The 27,723-nt window shown below is 47.9% G+C and overlaps 2 protein-coding genes across 2 annotated transcripts; both read left to right on the top strand.

Moving 5' to 3' along the window:
* Positions 1-454: 454 nt before the first annotated feature.
* Positions 455-27,482, top strand: LOC128065010 (intercellular adhesion molecule 2-like). The gene is made up of 6 exons (XM_052658072.1): positions 455-508; positions 22,041-22,198; positions 23,677-23,934; positions 25,190-25,510; positions 26,171-26,275; positions 27,448-27,482. The coding sequence occupies exons 2-6, from the start codon at positions 22,138-22,140 to the stop codon at positions 27,480-27,482; spliced, it is 780 nt and encodes a 259-aa protein (XP_052514032.1). The 5' UTR covers positions 455-508; positions 22,041-22,137.
* LOC128065008 (intercellular adhesion molecule 2-like) lies at positions 8,116-12,336 on the top strand. The gene is made up of 4 exons (XM_052658070.1): positions 8,116-8,176; positions 9,639-9,905; positions 11,168-11,488; positions 12,149-12,336. The coding sequence occupies exons 1-4, from the start codon at positions 8,116-8,118 to the stop codon at positions 12,334-12,336; spliced, it is 837 nt and encodes a 278-aa protein (XP_052514030.1).
* Positions 27,483-27,723: the final 241 nt, after the last annotated feature.

The raw sequence follows: 27,723 nt of genomic DNA, 5'->3' as shown, positions 1-27,723 counted from the left end.
AAGATGTGAACGTGTTTAATGCCACAGAACCCTACACTAAAAGCGGTTAGAGGGTCAATTTTACAGAGTGTATACTTTGTTGTTGCTGTTGTTTAGTCACTGAGTCATGTCCAACTCTTTTGCAACCCAAGGGACTGTAGCTTGCCAGACTCCTCTGTCCATGGGATTTCCCAGGCAAGAACACTGCAGTGGGGTGCCATTTCCTTCTCCAGGGGATCTTCCCGACTCGGGGATTGGCTCCCACATGGGCAGGTGGAATCTTCACCTATAAGCCACCTGGGAAGCCCCGGTATATATTTACTGGGGTTTAAAACGAGAGGTAATAAACAGAAAGTCACAGTCGGATATCAGAGCTGGGACAGGAAGCACGTGACGTCTGAGAAGGGAATTCAGTCAAAAACCAGGCAACACTCGTTGAACCAGCAGCAGCCCCGGGAACAACGGCTGCTGGAAGTGGGCCCCGGCCACCCTCTTTCCCCATCACGGCAGCTCCCGTTTGCTGATACAGGTAAGGTGGTGCTCCCTGCTCCCCTCTTGGCAGAGTGGAAAGGGCTTGGGATAGATTGTCAATCAACACTTGAGTTCTTGTTCTTTCTCTCCCTGTCTCCCCGTAAGCCCAGAGACTGAAGTTGCTACAGAACTTTCTCCGGCTCCTTGGTCGTTGCATGAGGCGCTCACTTCAGACATCTCTCTGAGTCCAACAGCCTATTGCTCGGTGGTTATTTCCTGTTTTTGTCCTTTCTCTTCCTCTCCTGCTCTGTCAACCACACCACCCTCTTAGAAGCCTGGGGCTGCCTTCCCGCCATGGCCCACCTGTGTCCAGGTCATCTGGACTGAGCTCAGAGCTGATGCTTAGGGGACAAGTATAGTCCCCAGCCTCTCGGGGTCACACCCAAGGTTCCTGATGAATCCCATTCAATGAAGTCCTACCTGGTTAGAAGGGACTTTCCTATCCTGTGGCTCATACTTCCAAGGAGCCTCTTCTTTCTAGATAGGTAGGAATTTCTCTTTTCCCTTTGTATTCTTTCTGTAAAATGTAATATGTGACACATACTGAACACTTATATGTAACACGCATGTGCATTGCACAGTGAGATAACCTAACGATCAGCCCGGAACCCAGCACTCCAGGAAGAACTACCACCACACCTTCCATCTGCCTACCGTGCCACTCACCTCCACCCAGACATAAATAGCCAGCCTCCCAAAGTCTGTTGTTGTTGTTCTCTTGATTCTTTCTTTAATTTAGTGCTTTATCACATCCATTTATTTTCATTTTATGAAATAGTTGTAGAACCTACTCTGTGTGCCAGCTACTGTTTTGAATACTTTTCAATATTTTCATTTAATTCGTTTAATCCACACACCCTTCCCATAAGGCATGTGCTATGGTTAATCCCATTTTACAGAAGAGAAAACTGAGGCACACAGAGATAAAGTGACTTACTCAGGGTCACACAGAAACCAGGTCTTCTGGTTCTTAGTACAAAAATTTCTGTAGGGCATATATCGAAGGGTGGGATTGTGGGGTATAGGCTATAACACTATTCAGCATTCGAAGATAATGCCTCATTATTTCTCAGAGAACCAAAATACACCCTCACCAGCAATAGATGAGTTCCTATTGACCCACGGCCTCTCCAACAGCTGGTCGTGTGGACTTTGTTAACCTCTGCCAATCCAGTAGATACAAAGTGGTTCCTCATGGTGGCTTTACCTTCCCCGGCTCTTACTGAGTTAAAGCATCTTTTCATTAGTTGAGACATTTTGTTTTCTTTGAAATGTTCCTGATGTCTTTAATATACTCACAACTATCAGTTGTTTATTCTAGCAGTGGTGACCTTGAGGTCTTGCTCTGGAAATCTTTCCTTGCCCCAAGGACATAAACATACTCTCCTGTATTTTGTCACGAGCTCCCCCAGTGGCCCAGCAGTAAAGAATCTGCCTGCGATGCAAGAGCCGCTGCAGGAGCCCAGGGTTTGAACCCCTGGATCAGAAAAGTCTCCTGAAGTAGGAAATGGCAACCCACTCCAGTATCCTTGCCTGGGAAATCGCATGGACAGAGGAGCCTGGTGGTCTACCGTCCATGATGTCACAGAGTTGGACACAACTTAGCAACTAAACATATTTTCTTATAAAAGTTTTTAAAGTGTCCTTTTACATATGAATCTTTAAATTAGATAGAATTGATTTCTTCGTTCCATGTGAAGTAGAGACAAGTATAGTCCCCAGCCTGTTAAAAACCCATCTTTTTTCTCCGTATAGTTAACCACTTGATCTAGCATCATTCATTTATATCTCCTTCTTCCACCCCGTGATCTACAGTGCCAGTTTTGCAGCGTTTCATGCAAGTCTATTTCTAGGCACTTTATGCTGTTCCGTTGGTTAATCTGTCTACATCTATACCAATATCATATTTTACAGTAAGTCTTAATACTAGTAGCAAATTCCCTCATTTTATTTTTCTTTAGGAGTGTCTTGGTCCTTTTGTTCTTTCCATAATAAGTTTTAGAATCATCTTTTGTGTACCATGAAACCCTTATTAGGATCCATTGGAATTTCATTAAATCTATGGGAAGAGGATTGTCCTCATTATAGTATTGAATCTCTTAGTCATGAACATGGGCTGGTTCTACATTTGTTTAAATTGCACTTAATGTTTTTCAATAGTGTTTTATAACTTTCTTACTATAGGTCTTATGTACATTTTGCTATCTTTTTGCTTCTGTATATATATATATATATATATATATATAATTTCTATCTTTTTGCTACTATACATAGTATGCTTTTTAAATTACTTTTTTCCCCTGGATACTCCATGCAGCATGCAGAACTTCCCTGACCAAGGATCAAACCTGCGACCCCTGCAGTAGAAGTGCAGAGTCTTAACCACTGGACCATCAGGAAAGTCCTAAATTACAGTTTTGTATATTACTGTTATACACAAAAGCAATTGCTTTTTGGATATTGGTCTCACAGCTAACTGTCTTGCAAAAATCTCTTATTTTGAATCATTCACCCAGTCGATCATTCATTCGGATTTTCTACCTAGGCAACCATATCATATGAAAATACTGATGGTTTTACTCTTTTCCTACGCCTAGGCCTTTAATTTCTTTTTCTTGTCTTACTATATTGTCTAGGACCTGTGGGAAAATGTTACATAGAAGCAGAGATAGTTGTCATCATTGTATGGTTCTGGATTTTAAAGGAAATGTCCTAAAATTTCCTCATCAAAGAAAATAATACATACGTAAAATGAATAATAGTACATATGAAAACTTTCTCTGATTTTCCTTCATCGCATTAAGGACATTTCCATCTAGCTTGCTGAGAGCTTTTGTCATGAAAGAATGTTGAATGTCATCTTTTTTTTTTTTACTTGATCTATTAAGATGATCATGTGTTTTTTTCTTCTTAAAACCATAATGTAAGTTTTTAGTCTGGGCTCCTTCAAAAGTAGAGCTTGCAACAAGGACTACAGTTCAGGTAGATTATTTCAGGTAGATTATTTAATTATTGAAGCCAGGAGGCAGGAAATAAGGAACAGGAAGACTGGGGCAGAGAAGGAGTGAAAGCCAATAGAGGACGCATAACTGATGTTGCAGGTGTGAGCAAAGGAAGCTCAAGTCTGCTGGGACCTCTGATAGGTCTACAGGATGCTGGCCAGCATCGCCTCTCCAAAAGGACGAGGCTGGAGCTGTATCTGCCAGTTCTTGGCCTCTTGTTGGTTGAGGGTTTCATGTTAGGGAACTTGACACTCCTAGGCTTCTGGGAAACACTAGCAGGTAGCTAAGTGACTCCTAAAGCCTTGAAGAAGATTGAGAAAAAAAAGCAAAAAGAAACATGGTATAAACCTGAGGTGGGACCTTGGAGCATAAGATGAATCTAAGGTTACAGGAAGTTATCCACTGTACATGCAGCTGATTTTAGAGAAGGGCATAAGCAATGTGACATAGAACACCACAATTTACTATCACCAACAATAATAAATGACATTCATAGCTTTCTCTTCTATTGTTCGACCAACTTTTCATAGCTAAGCCTAACTTGGATATGATGTCTAATATTTTCAGTACATTGCTAGGTATTTTTCTTATTTTTCATGTATATTCATGAGTGAATATCAAATATAATATAAACAAAATGTATAATATAAATATAATATATAAAATATATTCGTAATATAAATTAAAATATAATGTAAATTATAATTTAATTTAAAAATTTCTGTTTCATCTAGTTTGTCTCATTTTGGTATTAAGGTTACACTGGCCTCATAGAAAGAGAGCATGTTCCTGCTATTTTCATTCTCAGAAAGAGCTTTTGTAAAATTAGAATTATCCCTACTTAAACCTCTGTAACACTGTCTAGATTTGATGTTTTCTTTGTGGGACGATTTCAAATTATGGATGTAATTTTTTTAATAGTTGTAGAACCATTCAGGCTTTTTCTTTCTTCTTCAATCAAGTTAGGTAAGTTCTATTTTTTCTAAGATTTGGTCTACTTGGTTTCATATTTCTTGGCGTAAATGATTTATAGTCTTTTAATTTTTAACTTCATTGAAGTGTAATTGATTTACAACATTGTATTAATTAAATGTTCGATTATGGTAAAATACACATAACAAATTTCACCACTTAACCATTTTTAAATGTATATTTGGTTGTCTTACATTCACATTGTTTCACAGTAGATCTTGAACCTTTTTTAGTTTGTGAAACTGAAACTCTACACCCATTAAACAAACAGCTCAGCATTCCCTCCTGCCCCCAGGCCCTGGCATCCACTGTTCTACTTTCTGTTTCTATGAATCTGTATGGTCTTCCTTGTGATTTACTAGATATATTATTTTAAGTTTCTGGACTGGCCTATAATGTACAATATCATGTAGGCTTCAGGTATTCTACACAGTGGTTTGGTATTTGCATACATTTTGAAGTTATCACCACAATAAGTCTAGTATCCACCTCTCTCCATACAGAGTTATCAAAATATTTGACCATATTCCTTACGCTGTTTTACATACCTGTGGCTTATTTTTTAATTGGTGCTTTGTACCTCTTAGTCCCGTTCATCTAGTTTGGAGCCCCTTAGTCTCCAGCAACCACCCATTCATTCTCTGTACTCAGGAGCCTGCTTTTGGATTTGTTTGTTTTGTTTTTCAGAATCCACATACAAGTGAGATCATATTTGGTAACTGTCTTTGTCTGATTCACCGCACTTCGCATAACAGCCTCTAGGTCCATCTGTGTTGTTGAAAATGGCAAGACTTCATTCTTTATGGCTGAATAATATTCTGCACATCTTTATCCATGCATCCATTGATGAACACTCAATTTGCTTCCACATGTTGGCTATTGGAAATGATTCCACAGTGAACATTTATGTGCATATATGTCTTCGAATTAGTGCTTTTGTTTTCTTCAGAAGAATACCCAGAAGTAAAATTGCTGGATCATATGGCAGTTCTATTTTTAATTTTCTGAGGCACCTCCATACTTTTTTCCACAGCAGTTGTACCAATTTACAATCCCACCAACAGTACAAAGCGTTCCCTTTTCTCCGCACCCTTGCCAATGCTTTTTGTTTGTTCCCTTTTTGATGATAACCATTGTGATAGTGGTGGGTGATATCTCAATGTGGTTTTGATTTGCCATTTCCCTGATGGTTAATGATGTTGATCATTTTTCACATTTGCTTCATTATTCATAATAGAGAGATGTTATATTAAAATTTCTTGCTATGATGATGGTTTTATCTCTTTGTTTTTCCTTCAAACTAAGCGCTTACAAGTTTAGAACTCTTATAATTTCCAGATGAACTGATCCTTTAATCTAGGTACTCCCTCTGTCCCTAATAAATATTTTTGTCTTAAAATGCCCTTTTGCTCGATATGAACAGACCTTTCCTGGTTTTATTTTGGTTAGCTTTTGCCTGGTGTATCTTATCATTCTTCGACTTTCAACCATTTCACACTGTTATTCATTAGACATGCCTCATAAAAAATGTAGATCTAAGTTTTCTGTTTAAATATTTTTAAAATGTAATCTGAGATGAGAATTTAGGAATGATTGAACAAATGACTCCCTATAAACCCGGCTAAAAACTCAGTTTAAAAGCCTGCATTTTCTTTCTTTTTGGCCATGCAATGCGCATATGAAATGTTAATTCCGAGGGGATCAAAGACTAGGGTGCCAAGGCTCACCCTCTGTGTGGAAGCCAGGAGTCTTAACGACTGGATACCAGGGAAACCCGGAAAGGAAAATCCTAAAAGCCTGCATGTTCAACAACAATCCATAGTTCGCAAGAATCCTAACCAAGAAGATTGTCTTTCAAGGTGGTGTGTTTGAGCTATTTTTCTGTTCTTGTTCAGTCTCTAAGTTGTGTTGACTCTTTTTAGACCCGTGGACTATAACATACCGGGCTCCTCTGTCCTCCACTGTCTCCATTAAAAAAAAAAAAAAAAAAGCAGTTTTAGGTTTACAGAAAAACTTAGGGCAAGAGGAGACTTGCCACGTACCTCCTGTCCCCACACATGCACAGCCTCTCCTGTTACCAACATCCCCCAGCAGAGGGTCCATTCCTTATGACTGCTGAACCTGCATTGACACGTCGTTATCACCCAAAGACCACCGTCAACATTACAGTTCAGTCTTGGTGTGTACATTCTGTGGGTTTGGGCAAGTGTGTACTGACACGTACGCGCCATTGTAGCAGCAAACAGAACAGCTTCTCCGTCCTAAAGTCCTCTCTGCTCTTTCAGTCCGTGTCTCCCTCCCTTTAAGCCCTGGCAACCACCAATTCTCCAACCAAATGCTTCTCATTCCTAAATTCTCACCGCAGTTCCATCACCTAATATCGTTGTGATTTAGGCAAGTTATTAACTCACCTGATCCCTGAACTTCCTCAGATGCACAGTCAAAATTGGTAGATTTGGTGTGATGATGAGACAATGTATTAAAACCTTGACTTAGTCCCTAACAGAGAATTCAGTTCAGTTCAGTTCAGTTCAGTCGCTCAGTCGTGTCCGACTCTTTGCGACCCTATGAATCGCAGCACGCCAGGCTTCCCTGTCCATCACCAACTCCCGCAGTTCACTCAGACTCACGTCCATCGAGTCAGTGATGCCATCCAGCCATCTCATCCTCTGTCGTCCCCTTCTCCTCCTGCCCCCAATCCCTCTCAGCATCAGAGTCTTTTCCAGTGAGTCAACTCTTCACATGAGGTGGCCAAAGTACTGGAGTTTCAGCTTTAGCGTCATTCCTTCCAAAGAAATCCCAGGGCTGATCTCCTTCAGAATGGACTGGTTGGATCTCCTTGCAGTCCAAGGGACTCTCAAGAGTCTTCTCCAACATCACAGTTCAAAAGCATCAATTCTTCAGCGCTCAGCCTTCTTCACAGTCCAACTCTCACATCCATACATGACCACAGAAAAACCATAGCCTTGACTAGATGGACCTTAGTCGGCAAAGTAATGTCTCTGCTTTTGAATATGCTATCTAGTTGGTCATAACTTAACAGAGAGTAGGTATAAGAAAATGCTAGTTTTCTTTTCCTTTCTCCTTGTCTTAGTAGTGTGAAATCACATTTAACTAAGAAAAGAGACAGGAAAGTGCCTGGGGACCCTGTATATCACCAGAAATCTAAGAGGGAGGGGGCCAGAGGAAGGAGGAGAATGTCCAGCTATCGCCTCCCAAACCCTCTTTCCAACTTGGAAAGTCCCTTCTAGGTTGACCCCAATAATGAGTCCTGTGGGATTCGGGGCTCCCCAGATTTGGGGCTTGTAACGGTGACTGTCCTGCGTCCACACACACATGAGCCCCGGGTGCTCACCCCACCCCTGATGGCAGCGTGCCAGGAGAACTAGGCTATGTCCTGGCTTCCTCTGCCCAATTTCTTATAGACCTGTGGCCCTGGGAGCTGGCCTTCCACGTGACCTTCCCAAGACCACTCAGATAATGAGAGGAAATACGGTCATCAGCTTACAGAAGGCTGGGGGTTCCGGACTGCAGCTGCAAGTCCTCCCCTGCCACCTGCCTGACCGGAGCCCTTCACCTCTCTGCAGGCAGTCCTCAGCTGTTCCCTGTGCGCCTGTGGACGCCACCCGAGATGTCCCCTTTTGATGGCTGGGGAACGCTCGCAGCCTTTCTTGTCCTGCTCTGCTGCCGAGGTGAGCCTGGGGGTCCAGACTGGGTGTGTTCCCGCCAGAGGTTAGGGTGCCTGTTGCCCTGGTGTCATGTGGAGAAGGGGGTCCTTGTCCCAAAGTCACTGAGGCTTTGAGCACAGCGGCTGCCTGCCATGGGTGTGGGCTGCTGTGTGAGCCTGGCTTCCCCATGACCCCATGACCCCGGGGCAGCAGGTTGGGGTCTTGGCCTCCACACACTGGGTTGAACGGGCCCCATAACTTCAGGGTGTGTGGATGTGGCAGGTTGTGGAGACTGATGAGGAAATGAAGGGAGGCTGAGGCTCAAGGGAAGGTGAGGGCATGTCCCAGCTGGTCTTCAGAGGTGACCCAGTGGACAGCAGAGGTGAGTGGAAAGTGAAAACGAAGCCCCTTCTGGGGAGTCCAGGGGACGGTGAAGGAGAATGCCTCCATGTGTTCAGTGCTCTGTTTTGGAAATCCTGCCAGGTGCTTTCATGGCAACCATGCAGGAAAGGGATTACTAACCCATTTCACAGATGGACAAACTGAGGCTCAGAAAGAAAGCACTTTGCCCAAGGCACAGAGCTGGCAAACTTGGGATTCAAATGCAGCTCTCTCTCTCCCTGCAGAGCCTCCCTCTTGCCCCAGCTGACAGCTGGGGGGTGGAGGGGGGGAGTGCGGGTGTGGCGGGGACACAGGGCACAGCCCGGCCCAGCTGGCCGAGACCACTTCAGATTCCTCACCTTCTTCCTCCCTGGGCTCCGGCCACCCTGGCCTCCTCTCTGCCCAGGGTCAGCGCTGGTGGTTTTCTGCCCTCAGCAGACACCTGCCAGCCAAGCTCCACCCATCTCCTTCATCCTTAGCTCAAATATCACCGTTTCCATGAAACCTGTACTGAGCACAGTATTAACATGGCAGCTGCACCCCACTCCCTATTTCCTTTCCCAGGTACTTCCCATCAACGGACAGACAGGTTAGTTCGCTTGTTGGTTACTCTGTGTCCCTCGTGGCAGTGTGAGCTCCACAGGGGAAGTCTTGGTCGTCTTCCGTTTCTGAGGGCTCCGCAGAGCCTAGAACGGTGCCTGCCACGCAGCCGGTGTTCTCCAAGGATTTGCATAAGAGAGGGAAGGAGTGAGGGAGGAGCTGAACTCATAGACATGGGGCCTGAGAGGACACGATCCACCTCCATTTCAGGGAGGCCTTCACAGAGGAGGGGTCATTTGGGCTGGGGGGCGAGTTTGAATATAATCATCTTGGGGATAGGAGATGTGCACGACAAAGACTCACCTGGAGGTGAGAAGCTGGAAGAAGAGCAGGCACGGGCAGGGAGACAGCTAGGGGGCAGCCCCGTTGGTCTAGATCACAGGCAATAACGTCTGCACAAGAAGAGAGGAGCAGAAGGGACCCCTAATCAGAGTGCCCACCACTGGCAGCTCCTCCAGGCAGGGTGGCGGGGCTGTCTGCTGAGCAGTGTTTTCTGGTCTTCCAGGGTCTGGTGAGGAGGAGTTCGAGGTACCCAAAGGGCCAAAGCACCGGATGGTGGGGTCTGGAGAGTTTCAGGTGATTAATTGTACTGCCAGTTGTACGGACCCCAAGAAACTTGTTCTGGAGACAGCCCTACACAAGACTCTCCTGGAGGGCCAGGCTCAGTGGAAGTTGTTCAAGGTCGTCAACATCTCCGAGAACGTGGAGCTCATGTGCAGTTTCACCTACGGCGGCAGGCAGGAGACGAAAGTTTTCAACATCACCGTGTTCTGTGAGTGTCGCCCATGGGGCCCTGCTCCCCGAGGCTGGAGCTTGGGTCTGCAAACCCACACAGAGCTGCTCTGTCACTGCTCCTGGGCATTGTCCTATGGTCCCCACATCCCTGGGCTCCTGGATCCAGGACACAGGCTCAGAATCTGTTCACACCCTCCCCTGGCTTCCTCGAACCCTGCGAGCAACCAGGATTTTGAGATTTACTCAGAGGCAGACAATCCAAGCAAGCTTTAGACAAATCTAAAAGTCACTTCCACAGTCCCCTCCCAGCTGGGGAGCACCCCCATCACCAGAACACCCTGCATCCCGTGACAAGCAGCAGGGACCCCATCAGGAAGGCTGGCACAACCACCACTAACCCATTCACCTCCTGGAGAGAAGGTTGAGGTTTTATATCCCCCTGAGGGCCCTTTCCAAATGTGTAACCATCACACACACACACCTGCCCACTGGCCACAGAAACCATGGAGAGACCGGGGTTCTCCCAGAAGCTCGGCACCCAGGGTATCACCCAGAACAGTCATCAGTGGATCAAATGAGTGTAAAGATGTCCAAAATCTACATATTACCCTGGGGTAATGGGGGCTAGGTATTCTAGTTCAAATATGAACCCAGACAGATGTCCTGGTGGTCCAGTGGCTGAGACTCAGCACTCCCAATGCAGGGGACCCGGGTTTGATCCCTGGTCAGGGAACTAGATCCCACATAGCACAACTAAGACCTGGCATAACCAAAAAAATCAATCTTGAGTTAAAAAAAAAAACAAAAAATAGGAACTCAGGGAACTGTGGAGTTTAATAGTAAGGGATAGTGATAGTTTTAAACCTGATCCTGAAAACCAAGGGAGGTCTGACTCTTGCCCCCACCTCTGAAGACTCTCACAATTCATGGCCCCATTCCAGTGAGTACTCCCTTCTAAGTTTCTCTCAAAAAAACTATCCAACTGTTTAATTTTTGAAATTTCTATTGAATTTATGGAGAGGAAAGAGATACAGCTAAAACTTTAATCTTTCTAGTAGACTGAACTGATTCTGAACCTTTACTTTGTAGACACCAGGGCACCTCCATTCTTCTCCATTGCAGAAGTCATCAGGTCCCTGAAACTACTACCCAGACATCCTTCACCCTGAACTGCTTCCTCCTTCCCGCACCAGCCCACTTCCTGAGAACACCGTGGTCACAGGGGATGGTCTGGGCTGGGTGGGGCCTGCTGGAGCAGCATCCCCATCCTGAGCAGACCTCTCTTCCGCTTTCCTGCAGACCCTCCAAAGCAAGTGCTGCTGACATTGTGGCCCACCTCAGTGGCCGTAGGGACACTGTTCACCATCGAGTGCAGGGTTCCCGCCGTGGCGCCCCTCGAAGGCCTCACTGTCACCCTGCTCCGTGGTACTGAGATCTTGTACAATCACACCTTTGTGGGGACAGCACCTTCCCCCCAAGATGCCTTGGTCAGCCATAACACCACAGCTCACAGGGAAGACGGCCACCATAACTTCTCATGCGAGGCCCAAATGGACCTGCGCTCTCGCGGTGGTGGCCTCGTCCACAGAGTCTCAGATCCCCAGAGACTTGAAGTCAAAGGTGAGGGGGAGCCCACAGATCAGGAGGGGGGACATTCACTTTCAGCCCTCAGGGGAAGAAAACGCCTTTGCCCTGCTCTCTGCCAGCCTAGGGGAGGCACTCGGGGAAACGACACTTGGTCCCTGGGGTTCCCTGGAGCTCCTGGCGAGTTCCTGGCTTGGACCCTGACTAGTTGCTTGGTCATGAGTGAGCTGGGTGACCTTAACCAAGTCAAGCTCGTCTCTCTGGCCTTGACCCCTCTCTGCAATGATAAATTTGACCGGACTGACCCCGAAGGTCCCCTGGAGTCCCGCTTCTGTGACCCTAGATGGTCAAGATTCTCTTTGTCTTCAGAGAGTTTGGCCAAAGCTCCCTCATCTCTGCCCAGGGAGGGGCTTGGCCGGACCTCGCCACAGAGCAGACCATGAGGTTTGGCAGCGCATGAGAAGGGCACCATCTGAGTCCATCTGCCCTCATGGTCTCACAGAGGCCGGCTGGTGGCCCGGACCCCGGTCCTCCTTCCCTCCAGTGATAACACCATTTGCCACTCATCCCTGCAATGCAGAGTGACAGCAGGCTGCCCAGGGGTGGGTGGCTGGGTGACGGGTAGACAGCTGCCCCTCTGGAGCCTGGCTCCTGGGACCAGAGGACTTCTGTGACCTCTAGTCCTTCCCTCCCCAGAGCCCGAGCCCAACACCCAGATGGTGATCATCATCGCGGTCGTGATAGTGCTGCTGCTCGTGTTTGTGACATTCGTCTTCCTGTGCTTTGTCTTCAGCCAGAAGTGGCACCGGGGGCGGACAGGTTATTACCCTGTGCATGACCGTTGGAGGAGGCTGATAGGGAGCCACCGGGCACAGACCCTGTGAGCAGCGCGGCCACTGTCATGGCGGCCACTGGACTCAGTGTGGCTCCTTAGGCTGCGGTCCAGGCCTGGGGAGGGACCATGTGAAGCAGCCTCAATACAAACACCTGTTCTTAACCCCGTGCCTTCATGTCTCCTCCTGGGAATGGCCAGGAAGGGGAGCCACCAGGCCTGGCTGAACTTCTGTCTCCAAATGTCTCCTCAGCCTCCCTCCGCCCTCTCCTTCAGAGGCCTTCCTGAGCCCCAGCAAACCCAGACCCTGGTGTGCCCCCAGGCCAACCTGCCCGGGCACCGGGCACCCAGCCTGAAGGGACCCTGAGTGACTCCTTCCTCCTGAGGGAGGGTGGGGAGACCCGCCCTGGCCCAGAGGGGCAGAGAGACACTCTGTTCCCACGTGGCCCTCCAGGAAGGACATGGCTCTGACTGCTCTCTTCTGCCAACAGAGCCAGCATCCAGGGGTGAGTGTGGGGGCCCCCATGGCTTGGCTCTGGGAACCTCCCTGCCAGGCCTCCCCCGCCACTCAGGGCCTTCCGAGAGCCGTGGAAACGAAAGCCATCCTCGCCTCCTACCTCCAGTTCTGTTGCTGGGCCAAATGGGGACCCCGCAGCCCTGGTCATCCAGAGAGAGGGGAAGGGGAAGAAGTTGAGGGAGGGCTCCATCTCCCAGGCCTCTGCCAGCCGGGCAGCGATCAATGGGACAGGACTGGCCGTTCATGTGGCTTCTGGGGCCTGGACGGTGTAAGGTATAGTTCGGGCCGAGGCAGAAAGCAGAACAACAACCTCAATAGAAATAGGTTACCTTTATTCAGGCAAGGAGGGGCGACAGCCAGCCTAACGATCAGGCTGAGTGCGGAGAGGGATCAGGGAGGCCCCGTATTTGTAGGGAGGCTTGTGGAAGGGATAAGGGAGACATTAATCAGGCGGGATGTTTTGGGTATTCTTTAGTTGAGATGGCATTTGTAGTTGGGCAGGCGGTGATAAGTCCTCCGGGCAGTTGTAGGGGGTGGAAGGTTTCTGGACAGGGGATGATAAGTCTTCTAGGCATGTGTGGGGGTAGGAGGTTTCTGGACAGAGGGTGATAAGTCACAGATAGATGGAACCGTCCTGGAGCATCAGGGCGGGACCTAAAGTTCTGTTTTGTTTTCTCCGATGTTAGATGATTCAGCAAGGGCCTTTGAAACTGTTGTTTTCTTTTCTCGACCCAAAAGACTCCTTCAGACGGGGCTGTAAGGGGCTTTCACCCGCATCAGAGAGCAGGTTGGTTCAAGGTCTCCATGTGGTGGAGACGGGACTCATTCACCTCAGGGACAGGGCCTGGTTGGGGCTGGGGTGGGGTAAGAAGTGTTGCCAGGTGTAGAAAGGGGTTGGCAGGCACGAGGGGGACCCGGGGGCTCCAGGGCTGTGCTCAGTCGCTTCAGTCGTGCCCGACTCTTTGCAACCCTGTGGACTGGAGCCCCCCAGGCTTTTCTGTCCATGGGATTCTCCAGGCAAGATACTGGAACGGGTTGCCATTCCCTCCTTTGGGGGATCTTCCTGCCCAGTGATCGAACCCCAGCCTCCTGCATCTCCTGCTTTGGCAGGTGGACTCTCTACCACTCGGCCACCAGGAAAGCCCTGTCTTGGTTCCAGACGCATACTCATTTGTGTCTTTCCTAAGCCAGGACTTTCAGTGGCAGGCGCTGAGGGGCAGGCCTGTGAGAGCAAAACCTCTGCTTGTGGGTGAGCCCAGCTGGCTGTCTAGCACCAGCTCTGAAACTCTGCCTCTTGGTACAAACTACTCTACCAGGGGAGGGTTTTTTTAATTGTTAGGTGAAGTGGCGGCTGTGAAAAGATCTCAAAACACAATTGTTCTTAGTTGTAAGTAGAAGTGTTTGGTGGTTGGGCATGTCATATACAGGGAAGACCCTGCTCCCTGATGTTGACAAGCTTCCTGCAGGGGTTCAGTGGGCGGCTCATTCTGGATCTGTCTTCTTCATCCAAGGCCCCCAGGAGCACAGAAACCACACATCAAAAAAAAAAAAAAAAACAAAGTGCAGAGGGAATTCCCTGCTGGTCCAGTCATGAGTAGCAGTTTCACTGCTGTGACCGGAGCTTAATTCCTGGTTGAGGAACTAAGATCCCCAACCAGGGAGTCTTCAGCATTTCTTGCCTCAACTGTCTTGGTCCCTTGAATGCCTGCGTGCATGCTCAGTCATGTCTGACTATTTGGGACCCCATGCACTATACCCCGCCAGCCTCCTTTGTCCTTGGGATTTCCCAGGCAAGAACACTGGAGTGGGGTGTCATTTCATTCTCCAGGGGATCTTCCTGACTCGGGGATTGGCTCCCACATTGGCAGGCAGATCCTTAAACAATGAGCCACCTGGGAAGCCCCGGTATATATTTACCGGGGTTTAAAACAAGAGGTAATAAACAGAAAGTGATGTTAGTAGGGGTCCGAGCTGGGAATGGAAGCGTGTGCCTTCTGAAAGGGAAAGTCAGTCAAAAACCAGGCAATACTTGTTGAACCAGCAGCAGCCCAGGAAACAACGGCTGCTGGAAGTTGGACCTCAGCCACTCTGTTTACCCATCACGGCAGCACCCGTTTGCTGATACAGGTAAGGTGGTGCTCCCTGCTTCCCTCTTGGCAGAGTGGAAAGGGCTTGGGATAGACTGTCAATCAACAGTTCTTGATTCTTGAGTTCTTGATTCTTGAGTTCTTGTTCTTTCTCTCCCTGTCTCCTCATAAGCCCAGGGGCTGGAGTTGCTACAAAATTTCCTCCGGCTCCTTGGTCGTTGCATGAGGCGCTCACTTCAGACATCTCTCTGAGTCCAACAGCCTATTGCTCGGTGGTTATTTCCTGTTTTTGTCCTTTCTCTTTCTCTCCTGCTCTGTCAACCACACCACCCTCTTAGAAGCCTGGGGCTGCCTTCCCACCATGGCCCACCTGTGTCCAGGTCATCTGGACTGAGCTCAGAGCTGATGCTTAGGGGACAAGTATAGTCCCCAGCCTCTCGGGGTCACACCCAAGGTTCCTGATGAATCCCATTCAATGAAGTCCTACCTGGTTAGAAGGGACTTTCCTATCCTGTGGCTCATACTTCCAAGGAGCCTCTTCTTTCTAGATAGGTAGGAATTTCTCTTTTCCCTTTGTATTCTTTCTGTAAAATGTAATATGTGACACATAATGAACACTTATATGTAACACGCATGTGCATTGCACAGTGAGATAACCTAATGGTCAGCCCGGAACCCAGCACTCCAGGAAGAACTACCACCACACCTTCCATCTGCCTACCGTGCCACTCACCTCCACCCAGACATAAATAGCCAGCCTCCCAAAGTTTGTTGTTATTGTTCTCTTGATTCTTTCTTTAATTTAGTGCTTTATCACATCCATTTATTTTCATTTTATGAAATAGTTGTAGAACCTACTCTGTGTGCCAGCTACTGTTTTGAATACTTTTTAATATTGTCATTTAAATAGTTTAATCCACACACCATTCCCATAAGGCATGTGCTATGGTTAATCCCATTTTACAGAAGAGAAAACTGAGGCACACAGAGATTAAAGTGACTTGCTCAGGGTCATACGGATGAAGAATGGGACAGGTCTTCTGCTTCACAGTGCAAGAGTTTCCGTAGGGCATATATCGAAGGGTGGGATTGTGGGGTATAGGCTATAACACTATTCAGCATTCGAAGATAATGCCTCATTATTTCTCAGAGAACCAAAATACACCCTCACCAGCAATAGACGAGTTCCTATTGACCCACGGCCTCTCCAACAGTTGGTCGTGTGGACTTTCTTAACTTCTGCCAATCCAGTAGACATAAAGTGGTTCCTCATTGTGGTTTTAACTTCCCCGGCTCTTACTGAGTAAAAGCATCTTTTCATTAGTTGAGAGGTTTTGTTTTCCTTGAAATGTTCCTGATGTCTTTAATATACTCACAATTATCAGTTGTTTATTCTAGCAGTGGTGATCTTGAGGTCTTGCTTAGGAAATCGTTCCTAGCCCTAAGGACGTAAACATACTCTCCTGTATTTTCTTTTGGATTTCCCTGGTGGCTCAGTGGTAAAGAATCTGCCTGCAACTCAGGAGCCACTGCAGGAGGGGAGGCCTGGGTCAGGAAGATCTGAAGTAGGAAATGGCAACCCGCTCCAGCACTCTTGCCTGGGAATTCCCCTGGACAGTGGAGCCTGGCAGTCTGCAGTCCACGGGCTCGCAGATTTGGACACGACTGAGTGACTAAGTATATATTTTCTTACAAAAGTTTTTAAAGTGTTCTTTTACATGTAGATCTTTAAATTAGATAGAATTGATTTCTTCATTCCAGGTGAGGAATGTAGGGATAATCCCTCCCAATGAAGGGAGCAATGTAGGGATATATTTCCCATCTTTTTTCTCCATATAGTTAACCAGTTGATCAAGCATCATTCATTTTTATCTCCCTCTTCCACCCAGTGGTCCACAGTGCCATTTTTGTCAGGTGTGTGAGTTTCACGCAAGACTATTTCTGGGCACTTTTTCACTGTTCCATTGGTTAATTTGCCTATATCAACACTAAAATTATATATTATAGTAAGTCTTCATATCTAGTAGGGCAAATCCCCTCATTTTATTCTTCTTTAGGGGTGTCTTGGTCCTTTTGTTCTTTCCGTAATAAAGTTTAGAATCATCTTTTGTTTTCCATGAAATCCCTTATTTGGATCCATTGAAATTGCATTAAATCTGTAGGAAGAGAATTGTCCGCATTATAATATGGAATCCCTTAGTCATAAACATGAGCAGGTTCTACATTTATTGAAATTGTGTTTAATGTCTTTCAATTGTGTTTTATAACTTTCTGACTATAGGTCTTATATTCTGCTGTCTTTTTGTTTCTGTATATGTGTTACTTCTATCTTTTGGCTACTATACATGGTGTGCCTTTTAAACTACTCTTTTTTCCTGGATACTCCTGGCAGCGCGCAGAACTTCCCTGACCAGGGATCAAACCTGTGGCCCCTGCAGTGTAAGTGCAGAGTCTTAACCACTGGGCCACCAGGGTAGTCCTAAATTACATTTTTGTATGTTACTGTTATATACAAAAGCAATTTCTTTTTGGATATTGATCTTACAGCTAGCTATCTTGCTAAAATCTCTGATTATTTTGAATCATTTGTCTGATCATTCATTTGAATGTTCTATCTAGGCAACCATGTCATATGAAAACACTGATGATTTTGCTCTTTTCCCATCCCTAGGCCTGTAATTTCTTTTTCTTGTCTTACTATATTGTCTAGGACCTCTGGTAAAATGTTAACATAGAAGCAAAGACGGTGGGCATCTTGTTTGGTTCCGGATATTAAAGGAAATGCCCCTAAGATTTACTCATTAAAAAAATAATACAGATGTTAAAGAAATAATAGTACATATGCAAACTTTTTCTAAGTTTCCTTTGTCATGTTAAGGATATTTCCTTCTCGTCTGCTAAGAGGTTTTATCATGAAAGAATATTGAACGTCATCATTTTTTTTTTCTAGATCTGTTAAGATGATGATGTTTTTTCTTCTTAAAACTGTAACATAAGTTTTTAGTTTGGACTCCTTTAAAGTAGAGCCTGCAACAGGACTTCAGTTCAGGTAGATTATTTCAGGTGGATTACTTAATTATCAAGGCCAGGAAGGAGGGAGTGAAGGAATACGACTGGAACAGGGGAGAGAAAGTCACCAGAAGATGCAGAGCTGATGCTGCAGGTGTGAGCAAAGGGGGCTCAAGCCTTCCAGAATCCCTGATAGGTCTACAGGATGCTGGCTAGAACTGCCTCCCCAAAACAAAGAGGCTGGAACACGTTTCTCCTAGCTCTTGGCCTCTCCTTGGTTGAGGGTTTCATGTTAGGGAACTTGACAGTCCTAGGCTTCTAAGAAACACTACAGGTATCTAAGTGACTCCTAAAGCATTGAAGAAGACCCTGAGGCAAAAAAGCAAAACAGAAGCATGGTATAAACTTGACGTGGGGTCATGGAACATAGGATGAGTCTCAGGTTGCAGGAAATTATCTGCTGTAAACACAGATGATTTCAGAGGAACGCAGAAGTATTGTGACATAAAGCACCGCAGTTCACTGTTCCCAACAATAACACATGACATTGGCAGCTTTCTCTTCTATCGTGAGACCAACTTTTCATAGCTAAGCCTAACTTGGATATGATGTCTAATAGTTTTAATACATGCCTAGATTTGGTTTGTTTGTATTTTTATTTTGCATTTGTATTCATGAGTGACACTGGCTTCTAATTTTTCTATTTCATCCTATTCTTGTCTCATTTTGGTATTAAGGTTACACTGGCCTCTTAGAACGAGAGTGTGTTCCTGCTATTTTCATTCTCAAAGAGAGTTTTTGTAAGATTAAAATCATCCCCACTTAAACTTCTGTAATGCTGTCTAGACTTGATATTTTCTTTGTGGGGAGAGTTCAAATTATGGATGTAATTTCTATAATAGTTGTAGAACTATTCAGGCTTTTTATTTCTTCTTCAATCAAGTTAGGTCTTTTTGTGTCCGCAGAGTCGGACACGACGAAGCGACTGCACTGTTTTTTCTAAGACTTGGTCTACTTGGTGTCATATTTCTTGGAATAAATGATTTATAAGTTTTTAATTTTTAAGCTTATTGAAGATTTACAATGTTGTGTAAATTAATGTTCAATTATGGTAAAATACACCTAACACAAAATACCCCACTTAACTGTTTTTAAATGCACATTTGGTTGTGTTATATTCACATTTTTTCATGATGGATCTCAAAACTTTTTTATCTTAGGAAACTGAAAGTCTATACACATTAAACAAACAAACAACTCACCACTTCTGCTGCCCCCAGGCCCTGGCAACCACTGCTCTGCTTTCTGTTTCTATGAATCTGTAGTCTTCTTCTTTTGTGAATTGCAACATACATTACTTAAAATTTTTAGACTGGCTTGTGATATACAGTATTATGCAACCTTCAGGTGTGCTACACAGTGGTTTGGTATTTGCATACATTATGCGAATATCACCACAATAAGTCTAGCATCCACCTGCTTCCATACAAAATTATTCCAATATTACTGACCATATTCCTGATGCTGTATTGCATCCCTGTGGCTTGCTCTGTAATTGGTGCTTTGCACCTCTTAATCCCATTCATCTATTTTGAACCCTGCTCAGCCCCTTTGCCTCCAGCAACCACCCATTTGTTCTCTATAAGTAGGAGCCTGGTTTTGGTTTTGTTTGTCTTGTTTTTCAGATTCTGCATATATGTGAGATCATATGGTATTTGTCTTTCCCTGTCTGAGTCATTGCACTTGGCACCCTCTAGGTCCGTCCGTGTTGTGGAAAACGGCAAGATTTCATTCTTTATGGCTGAATAATATTCCGTTGTGTAGCTATACCAAACACATCTTTATTCACGCATCTATGGGTGAACATTCAGGTGGCTTTCTCATGTTGGCTATTGGAAATGATGCCACACTGGACACTGGTGTACATATATGTCATCGAATTAGTGGTTTTGTTTTTTTCAGGAGAATACCCAGAAGTGAAATTGCTGGATCATATGGCAGTTCTATTTTTAATTTTTGAGGCACCTCTACACGTTTCTCCACAGCATTTGCACCAATTTACAATCCCACCAAGAGGACACGAGGGCTCCCTTTTCTCCACACCCTTGCCAATGTTTTTATTTGTTGTCTTTGATGATAACCATTCTGACAGTGGTGCAGTGATATCTAATTGTGGTTTTGATGTGCCTTTCCCTCATGATGAATGATGTTGAGCATCTTTTCACATTTGCTTCATTATTCATAATAGAGAGATGTTGTATTAAAATTTCTTGCTGTGATGATGGTTTTATCTCTTTGTTGTTCCTTCAAGCTAAGTGCTTACAAGTTTACAACAATTATAATTTCTGTATGAACTGACCATTTAATCTAGGTACTCATTGTAGCCTTAATAAAAATTTTTTGTCTTAAATTCCTTTTTCTTTGATATGAATAGACCTTTCCCCGCTTTTCTTTTGGCTAGCTTTTGCCTGGTATATCTTTTTTCATTCTTCAACTGTCAACCATTCCACACTCTTATTCATTAGATGTGTCTCATGAACGATGTAGAACTGGGTTTTGTGTTTTAAATATTCTAAAGGGTAATCCGAGGAACTTCCCTGAAGGTCCAGTGGCTGAGACTTCCAGCTTGCAATGCATGGGGTGTGGGTTCCATCCCTGGTCAGGGAACTAGATCCCACATGCCAGAACTAAGACTTGGTGCAGCCAAGTAAATATATGCATATTTTTTAAATGTAATCTGACATGAGAATTTAGAAAGGACTCAGACCATGTCTGCCTCTAAAGCTGCTAAAAACTGACTTTAAAAACCTGCAGTTTCTTTAGTTTTGGCCATGACACGCGCATATGGAATGTTAGTTCCCCAGAGCAGGGATCAAACACTTGGAAGCAGAGTCTGAACGACTGGACCCGCAGGGAAGTCATACAAGCCTGCATTGTCAACAACAATCCGTAGCTGACAAGCACCCTGACCCAGGAGGCTGCCTTCTGAGGTGCTGTGTTTGAGCTATTTTTCTGTTGTTGCTGTTCTGTCTCTAAGTCGTGCCGACTTTTCCAGCCCCATGGACATTAACACACCAGATCTTCTGTCCTCCACTATCTTCATTTTTTTTAGTAGACTTCTTTTGAGAAGAGCAGTTTTAGGCTTAGAGAAAAACTTAGGCCGAGAGGAGACTTGCCACATACCTCCTGTCCCCACACATGCACAGCCTCTCCTGTTACCGACATCCCCCAGCAGAGGGTCCATTCCTTATGACTGATGAACCTGCACTGACACGTCGTTATCACCCAAAGACCACCGTCGACATTACGGTTCAGTCTTGGTGTGTACATTCTGTGGGTTTGGGCAAGTATGTACTGACATGTATGCACCATTGTCATAGCAAACAGAGCAGCTTCTCCGTCCTAAAGTCCTCTCTGCTCTTTCAGTCCGTGTCTCCCTCCCTTCAATCCCTGGTAACCACCAATTCTCCAACCAAACGCTCCTCATTCCTAAATTCTCACCGCAGTTCCATCACCTAATATCGTTGTGATTTAGGCAAGTTATAATTCACCTGAGCCCTGAACTTCCCCAGATCCACAATCAACATTGGTAGATTTGGTGTGATAATGAGACAATGTATTAAAACCTTAACTTAGTCCCTAACAGAGAATAGGCATCAGGAAAAGCTAGTTTCCTTTTCCTTCCTCCTTGAATTAGTAACGTGAAATCACATTTAGCTAAGAAAAGAGACAAGAAAGTGCCTGGGGACCCTGTGCATCACCAGAAATCTAAAAGGGGAGGGCCAGAGAACAGGGTAGAATGTCCAGCTATCGCCTCCCAAACCCTCTTCCCAACTTGGAAGGTCCCTCCTTTGTTGACACCAATAAAGTGTCCTGTGGGAGTCAGGCTCCCCAGATTTGGGGCCCTGTGTGCACACATCACATGCACATGAGCCCCGGGTGCACGCCCCACCCCACACAGGACCGTGCCAGGAGGACTAGGTTAGTCCCTCTTATCAGCTGACTCCTGGCTTCCTCTGCACAACTTCTTGCAGACCTGTGGCCCTGGGAGCTGGCCTTCCACATGGCCTGCCCAAGACCACTCAGATAATGAGAGGAAATACGGTCATCAGCTTACAGAAGGCTGGGGGTTCCACATTGCAGGTGCAAGTCCTCTCCCGCTGCCTGCCTGACCGGAGCCCTTCACCAGCCTGCAGGCAGTCCTCAGCTGTTTCCTGTGAGCCTGCAAACGCTACCTGAGATGTCCCCTTTTGGTGGCTGTGGAACGCTCGCAGCATTTCTTGCCCTGCTCTGCTGCCGTGGTGAGCCTGGGGGTCCAGACTGGGTGTGTGCCAGCCAGAGGTTAGGGTGCCTGTTCCCCTGGTGTTGTGTGGAGAAGGGGGTCCTTGTCCCGAAGTCTCTGAGGCTTTGAGCACAGCGGCTGCCCGCCACAGGTGTGGGATGCTATGCAAGCCTGGTTTCCCCAGGACCCCATGACCCCGGGGCAGCAGATGGGGGACCTGGCCTTCACACTTTGGGTTGAACAGGCCCCATAGCTTCAGGGTGTGTGGATGTGGCAGGTCGTGGAGACTGATGGGAGACCAAGGAGGCTGGGGCTCAAGGGAAAGTGAGGGCACGTCCCAGCCGGTCTTCAGAGGTGGCCCAGTGGACAGCAGAGGCCAATGGAGGGCATCATCTTCTGCTGACCATTAAAGTGCAAACGAAGCCCCTTCTGGGTGGTCCAGGGGATGGTGAAGGAGAATGCTTCTAGGTGTGAGCACTCTGTTTTGGAAAACCTGTCAGGTTCCTTCCTGACAACCATGCAGGAAAGGGATTACTAGCCCATTTGACAGATGGAGAAACTGAGGCTCAGAAAAGGAAAGCATTTTGCCCAAGGCCACAGAGCTGGCAAATTTGGGATTCAAAGGCAGCTCTCTCTCCCTAGAGAACCTTTCTCTTTCCCCAGCTGAGGGCTAGGTGGGGACGGGTGGGTGTGGCGTGGCAGGAACACAAGACAGAGCACAAGCCCAGCTGGCCGAGATCAGTTCAGATTCCTGGCCTTCTTCCTCCCTGGGCTCCAGCCATCCTGATGTACTCCCTGCCCAGGGTCTTGGCGCTGGGGGTTTTCTGCCCTCTGCAGACAGCTGGCAGCCAAGCTCCCCCCATTTCCTTCCTCCTTTCCTCAGATGTCAGTGTTTCCATGAAACCTGTCCTGAGCACAGTATTTAATGTGGCAACCCCACCCCACTCCTTATTTCCTTGCTTGGGCACTTCCCACCAATTGGCAGCCTGGCTAGTTCCCTTGTTGGTTACTCTATCCTTCACGGCTGCCCGAGCTCCACAAGGGCGAGCTTTGAACTTCTTCCATCTCTGATGGCTCTGCAGAGCCTAGAACCGTGCCTGCCTCACAGCCGGTATTCTACAGGGATTTGCAGAAGAGAGGGAAGGAGTGGGGAGGAGCCGAACTCACGGACACGGGGCCTGAGAGGACACGCTCCACCTCCAGTTCAGGGAGGCTTTCGCAGAGGAGGGGTCATTAGGGCTGGGGGCGAGTTCGAATAGAATCTCCATGGGGATAGAAGATGTGCATGAGGAAGACTCACCTGGAGGGGACAAGCTGGAAGAGCAGTCAGGGGCAGGGAGACAGCTAGGTGCATCCCCCTTGGTCTAGACCAGAGGCAGTAATGTCTGAACGGAGGGAGGAGCAGAAGGGACCCGTTGATGAGACTGCGCATCGTGGGCAGCCCCGCCAGGAAGGGCAGCGGGGGTATCTGCTGAGCAGTGTTTTCTGTCCTTCCAGGGTCTGGTGTGAAGGCGTTCGTGGAGCCAGAGCATCTGATGGTGGAGTCCGGAGAGTCTCAGTTCATTAATTGTACTGCCAGTTGCACGGACCCTGAAAAACTTGTTCTGGAGACAGAGCTAAACAATATTCTCCTGGAGAGCCAGGCTCAGTGGAAGCTGTTCCAGGTCTACAACATCTCCAAGGACGTAGAGCTCCTGTGCAGTTTCACCTGTGGCGACAGGCAGGAGACGAAAGTTTTCATCGTCACCGTGTTCTGTGAGTGTCGCCCACGGGCCCTGCTCCCCGAGGCCGGAGCCTGGGTCTGCACACAGAGCTGCTCTGTCACTGCTCCTGGGCATTGTCCTATGGTCCCCACCTCCCTGGGCTCCTGGATCCAGGCCACAGGCTCAGAATCCACTCACTCCCTCCCCTGGTCTCCTCAAACCCTGCCAGCAACCAGGATTTTGAGTTTGCTCAGAAGCAAACAATCCAAGCAATGCTTAAACAAATCTAAACATCGTTTCCCAGAGTCCCTTCCTAGCTGGGGAGCACCCCAATCAGCAGAATACCCCACATCTCGTGACAAGAAACAGGGACCCCATCAGGACGGCTGGCACACTCTCCAGTAACCCATTCACATCCTGGAAAGAAGGTCATGGTCTTTTCTCCCCCTGAGGGCCCTTTGCAAATGTGTGACCATCACACACACACACACCTGCCCACCAGCCACAGAGACCATGGAGAGACCGGGGTTCTCCCGGAAGCTTGGCACCCAGGGTATCACTCAGAACTGTCATCAGTGGGTCAAATGAGTATAAAGATGTCCAAAATCTACATATTATCCTCGGGTAATGGGGGCTAGGTATTCTAGTTCAAAAATGAACGCAGAGAGATGTCCCTGTGGTCCAGTGGCTAAGACTCAGCACTCCCAATGCAGGGGACCTGGGTTTGACCCCTGGTCAGGGAACTAGATCCCACATAGCACAACTAAGACCTGGCACAACTAAAGAAATCAATCTTGAGTTAAGAAACAAAAAAAAACAGGAACTCAGGGAACTGTGGAGTTTAATAGTAAGGAATAGTGATAGTTTTAAACCTGATCCTGAAAACCAAGGCAGGTCTGACACTTGCACCCGCCCTTGAAGACCCGCACAATTTATGGCCCCATTCTAGAGAGCACTCCCTGCTAAGTCTCTCTCAACAAAACTATCCAACTGTTTAATTTTTGAAATTTCCATTGAATTTATGGAGAGGAAAGAGACACAGCCAACACTTTTATCTTTCTAGTTGACTGAACTGGTTCTGAACCTTTTCTTTGTAGACACCAGGGCACCTCCATTCCTGTCCATTCCAGAAGTCATCAGGTCCCTGAAACTACCACCCAGACATCCTTCACCCTGAACTGCTTCCTCCTGCCCACCCCAGCCCACTTCCTGAGAACACTGTGGTCACAGGGGATGGTCTGGGCCAGGTGGGGCCTGCCAGAGCAGCATCCCCATCCTGAGCAGACCTCCCTCCCGCTTTCCTGCAGACCCTCCAAAGCAAGTGCTCCTGACGCTGAGGCCCACCTCAGTGGCCATAGGGACACCGTTCACCATCGAGTGCAGGGTCCCCGCCGTGGCGCCCCTCGAAGGCCTCACTGTCACCCTGCTCCGTGGTACTGAGATCTTGTACAATCAGACCTTTGTGGGGACAGCACCTTCCCCCCAAGATGCCTTGGTCAGCCATAACACCACAGCTCACAGGGAAGACGGCCACCATAACTTCTTGTGCGAGGCCCAAATGGACCTGCGCTCTCGCGGTGGTGGCCTTGTCCACAGAATCTCAGATCCCCAGAGGCTTGAAGTCAAAGGTGAGGGGGAGCCCACAGATCAGGAGGGGGGACATTCACTTTCAGCCCTCAGGGGAAGAAAACGCCTTTGCCCCGCTCTCTGCCAGCTCAGGGGAGGCACTCGGGGAAACGACACTTGATCCCTGGGGTTCCCTGGAGCTCCTGGCGAGTTCCTAGCTTGGACCCTGACTAGTTGCTTGGTCATGAGTGAGCTGGGTGACCTTAACCAAGTCAAGCTCGTCTCTCTGGCCTTGACCCCTCTCTGCAATGATAAATTTGACCGGACTGACCCCGAAGGTCCCCAGGAGTCCCGCTTCTGTGACCCTAGGTGGTCAAGATCCTCTCTGTCTTCAGAGAGTTTGGCCAAAGCTCCCTCATCTCTGCCCAGGGAGGGGCTTGGCCGGACCTCGCCACAGAGCAGACCATGAGGTCTGGCAGTGCATGGCAAGGGCACCATCTGAGTCCATCTGCCCTCATGGTCTCACAGAGGCCGGGTGGTGGCCCGGACCCCGGTCCTCCTTCCCTCCAGTGATAACACCATTTGCCACTCATCCCTGCAATGCAGAGTGACAGCAGGCTGCCCAGGGGTGGGTGTCTGGGTGGCGGGTAGACAGCTGCCCCTCTGGAGCCTGGCACCTGGGACCAGAGGACTTCTGTGACCTCTACCCCTTCCCTCCCCAGAGCCCGAGCCCAACACCCAGATGGTGGCCCTCATCACCCCTGTGACAGTGCTGCTGCTCATGGTTGTGACTCTCGTCCTCCTGTGCCAGTACCGATGGTGGACAGGTAACCCCTGAGTGCAAGTCGCTTAGAAGAGGCTGATAGGGAGCCACCGGGCACAGCCCCCGTGAGCGGCGCGGCCACTGTCATGGCGGCCACTGAACTCAGTGTGGCTCCTTAGGCTGCGGTCCAGGCCTGGGGAGGGACCATGTGAAGCAGCCTCAATACAAACACCTGTTCTTAAGCCCGTGTCCTCGTGTCTCCTCCTGGGAATGGCCAGGAGGGGAGCCACCAGGCCTGGCTGAACTTCTGTCTCCAAATGTCTCCTCAGCCTCCCTCCGCACTCTCCCTCAGAGGCCTTCCTGAGTCCCAGCAAACCCAGACCCTGGTGTGCCCCGAGGCCGACCCGCCCGGGCACCGGGCACCCAGCCTCAAGGGACCCTGAGTGACTCCTTCCTCCTGAGGGAGGGTGGGGAGACCCGCCCTGGCCCAGAGGGGCAGAGAGACACTCTGTTCCCACGTGGCCCTCCAGGACATGGCTCTGACTGTTCTCTTCTGCCAAGAGAGCCAGCATCCAGGGGTGAGTGTGGGGGCCCCAGTGGCTAGGCTCCAGGAACCTCCCCGCCAGGCCTCCCCCACCACTCAGGGCCTTCCAAGAGCCATGGAAACGAAAGCCGTCCTCGCCTCTTACCTCCAGTTCTGTTATTGGGCCAAATGGAGACCCTGCAGCCCTGGTCATCCAGAGAGAGGGGAAGGGGAGGAGGTCGAGGGAGGGCTCCATCTCCCAGGTCTCTGCCACCCAGGCAGCGATCAATGGGACAGGGTTGGCCTTCATGTGGCTTCTGGGGCCTGGATGGGGCTCTAAGGATCAGAGATCAGAGATCAGGTTTGTTCACGGTCTCCATCTGGTGGAGACGAGATTCATTCACACCGGGGAGAGGGACTGGGTGGGGATGGAAGTGGGGTAAGAAGGGTTTCCAGGTGTAGAAAGGGGTTGTTAGGCACAAGAGGGACACGGGGGCTCCTGGGCTGTTTGCAGCTCCGTGATGAAGCTGGCGTGGGCTCCAGGGTTGATGTGTGTTCTCATATCATGAGGCTCTCAGCATCATAGTAGTGAGAGAGTCAATTCCTAGGTAGGTTGATAAGAAGTCTGGGGTCCCCAAGGAGGAGGAGAAAGAGGTCTGGAACTCTCAAGGAGGAGGAAAGAACGAACATCTTTTTTTCTCTCCATTCTTTAGCCTTCCACACATGGTATTGGTGGTATAACCGCTAAGTCGTGTCTGACTCTTGTGACCCCATGGACTGTAGCCCGCCAGGCTCCTCTGTCCCTGAGATTCTCCAGGCAAGAAGCAAGAATACTGGAATCGATTGCCATTTCCTTCTCCAGGTGATCTTTCTGACCCAAGAATTGAACCCAGGTCTCCTGCATTGCAGGGAGATTCTTTCCCAACTGAGCTATAAGGGAAGTCCTTAGTCACATAAAATGCTTTTTTCTTTAAGCCCCAAAACTGATG

Source organism: Budorcas taxicolor, chromosome 19 (assembly GCF_023091745.1).
Source record: "Budorcas taxicolor isolate Tak-1 chromosome 19, Takin1.1, whole genome shotgun sequence".
Classification (NCBI taxonomy): domain Eukaryota; kingdom Metazoa; phylum Chordata; class Mammalia; order Artiodactyla; family Bovidae; genus Budorcas; species Budorcas taxicolor.
This window is presented reverse-complemented; position numbering and strand designations above follow the sequence as displayed.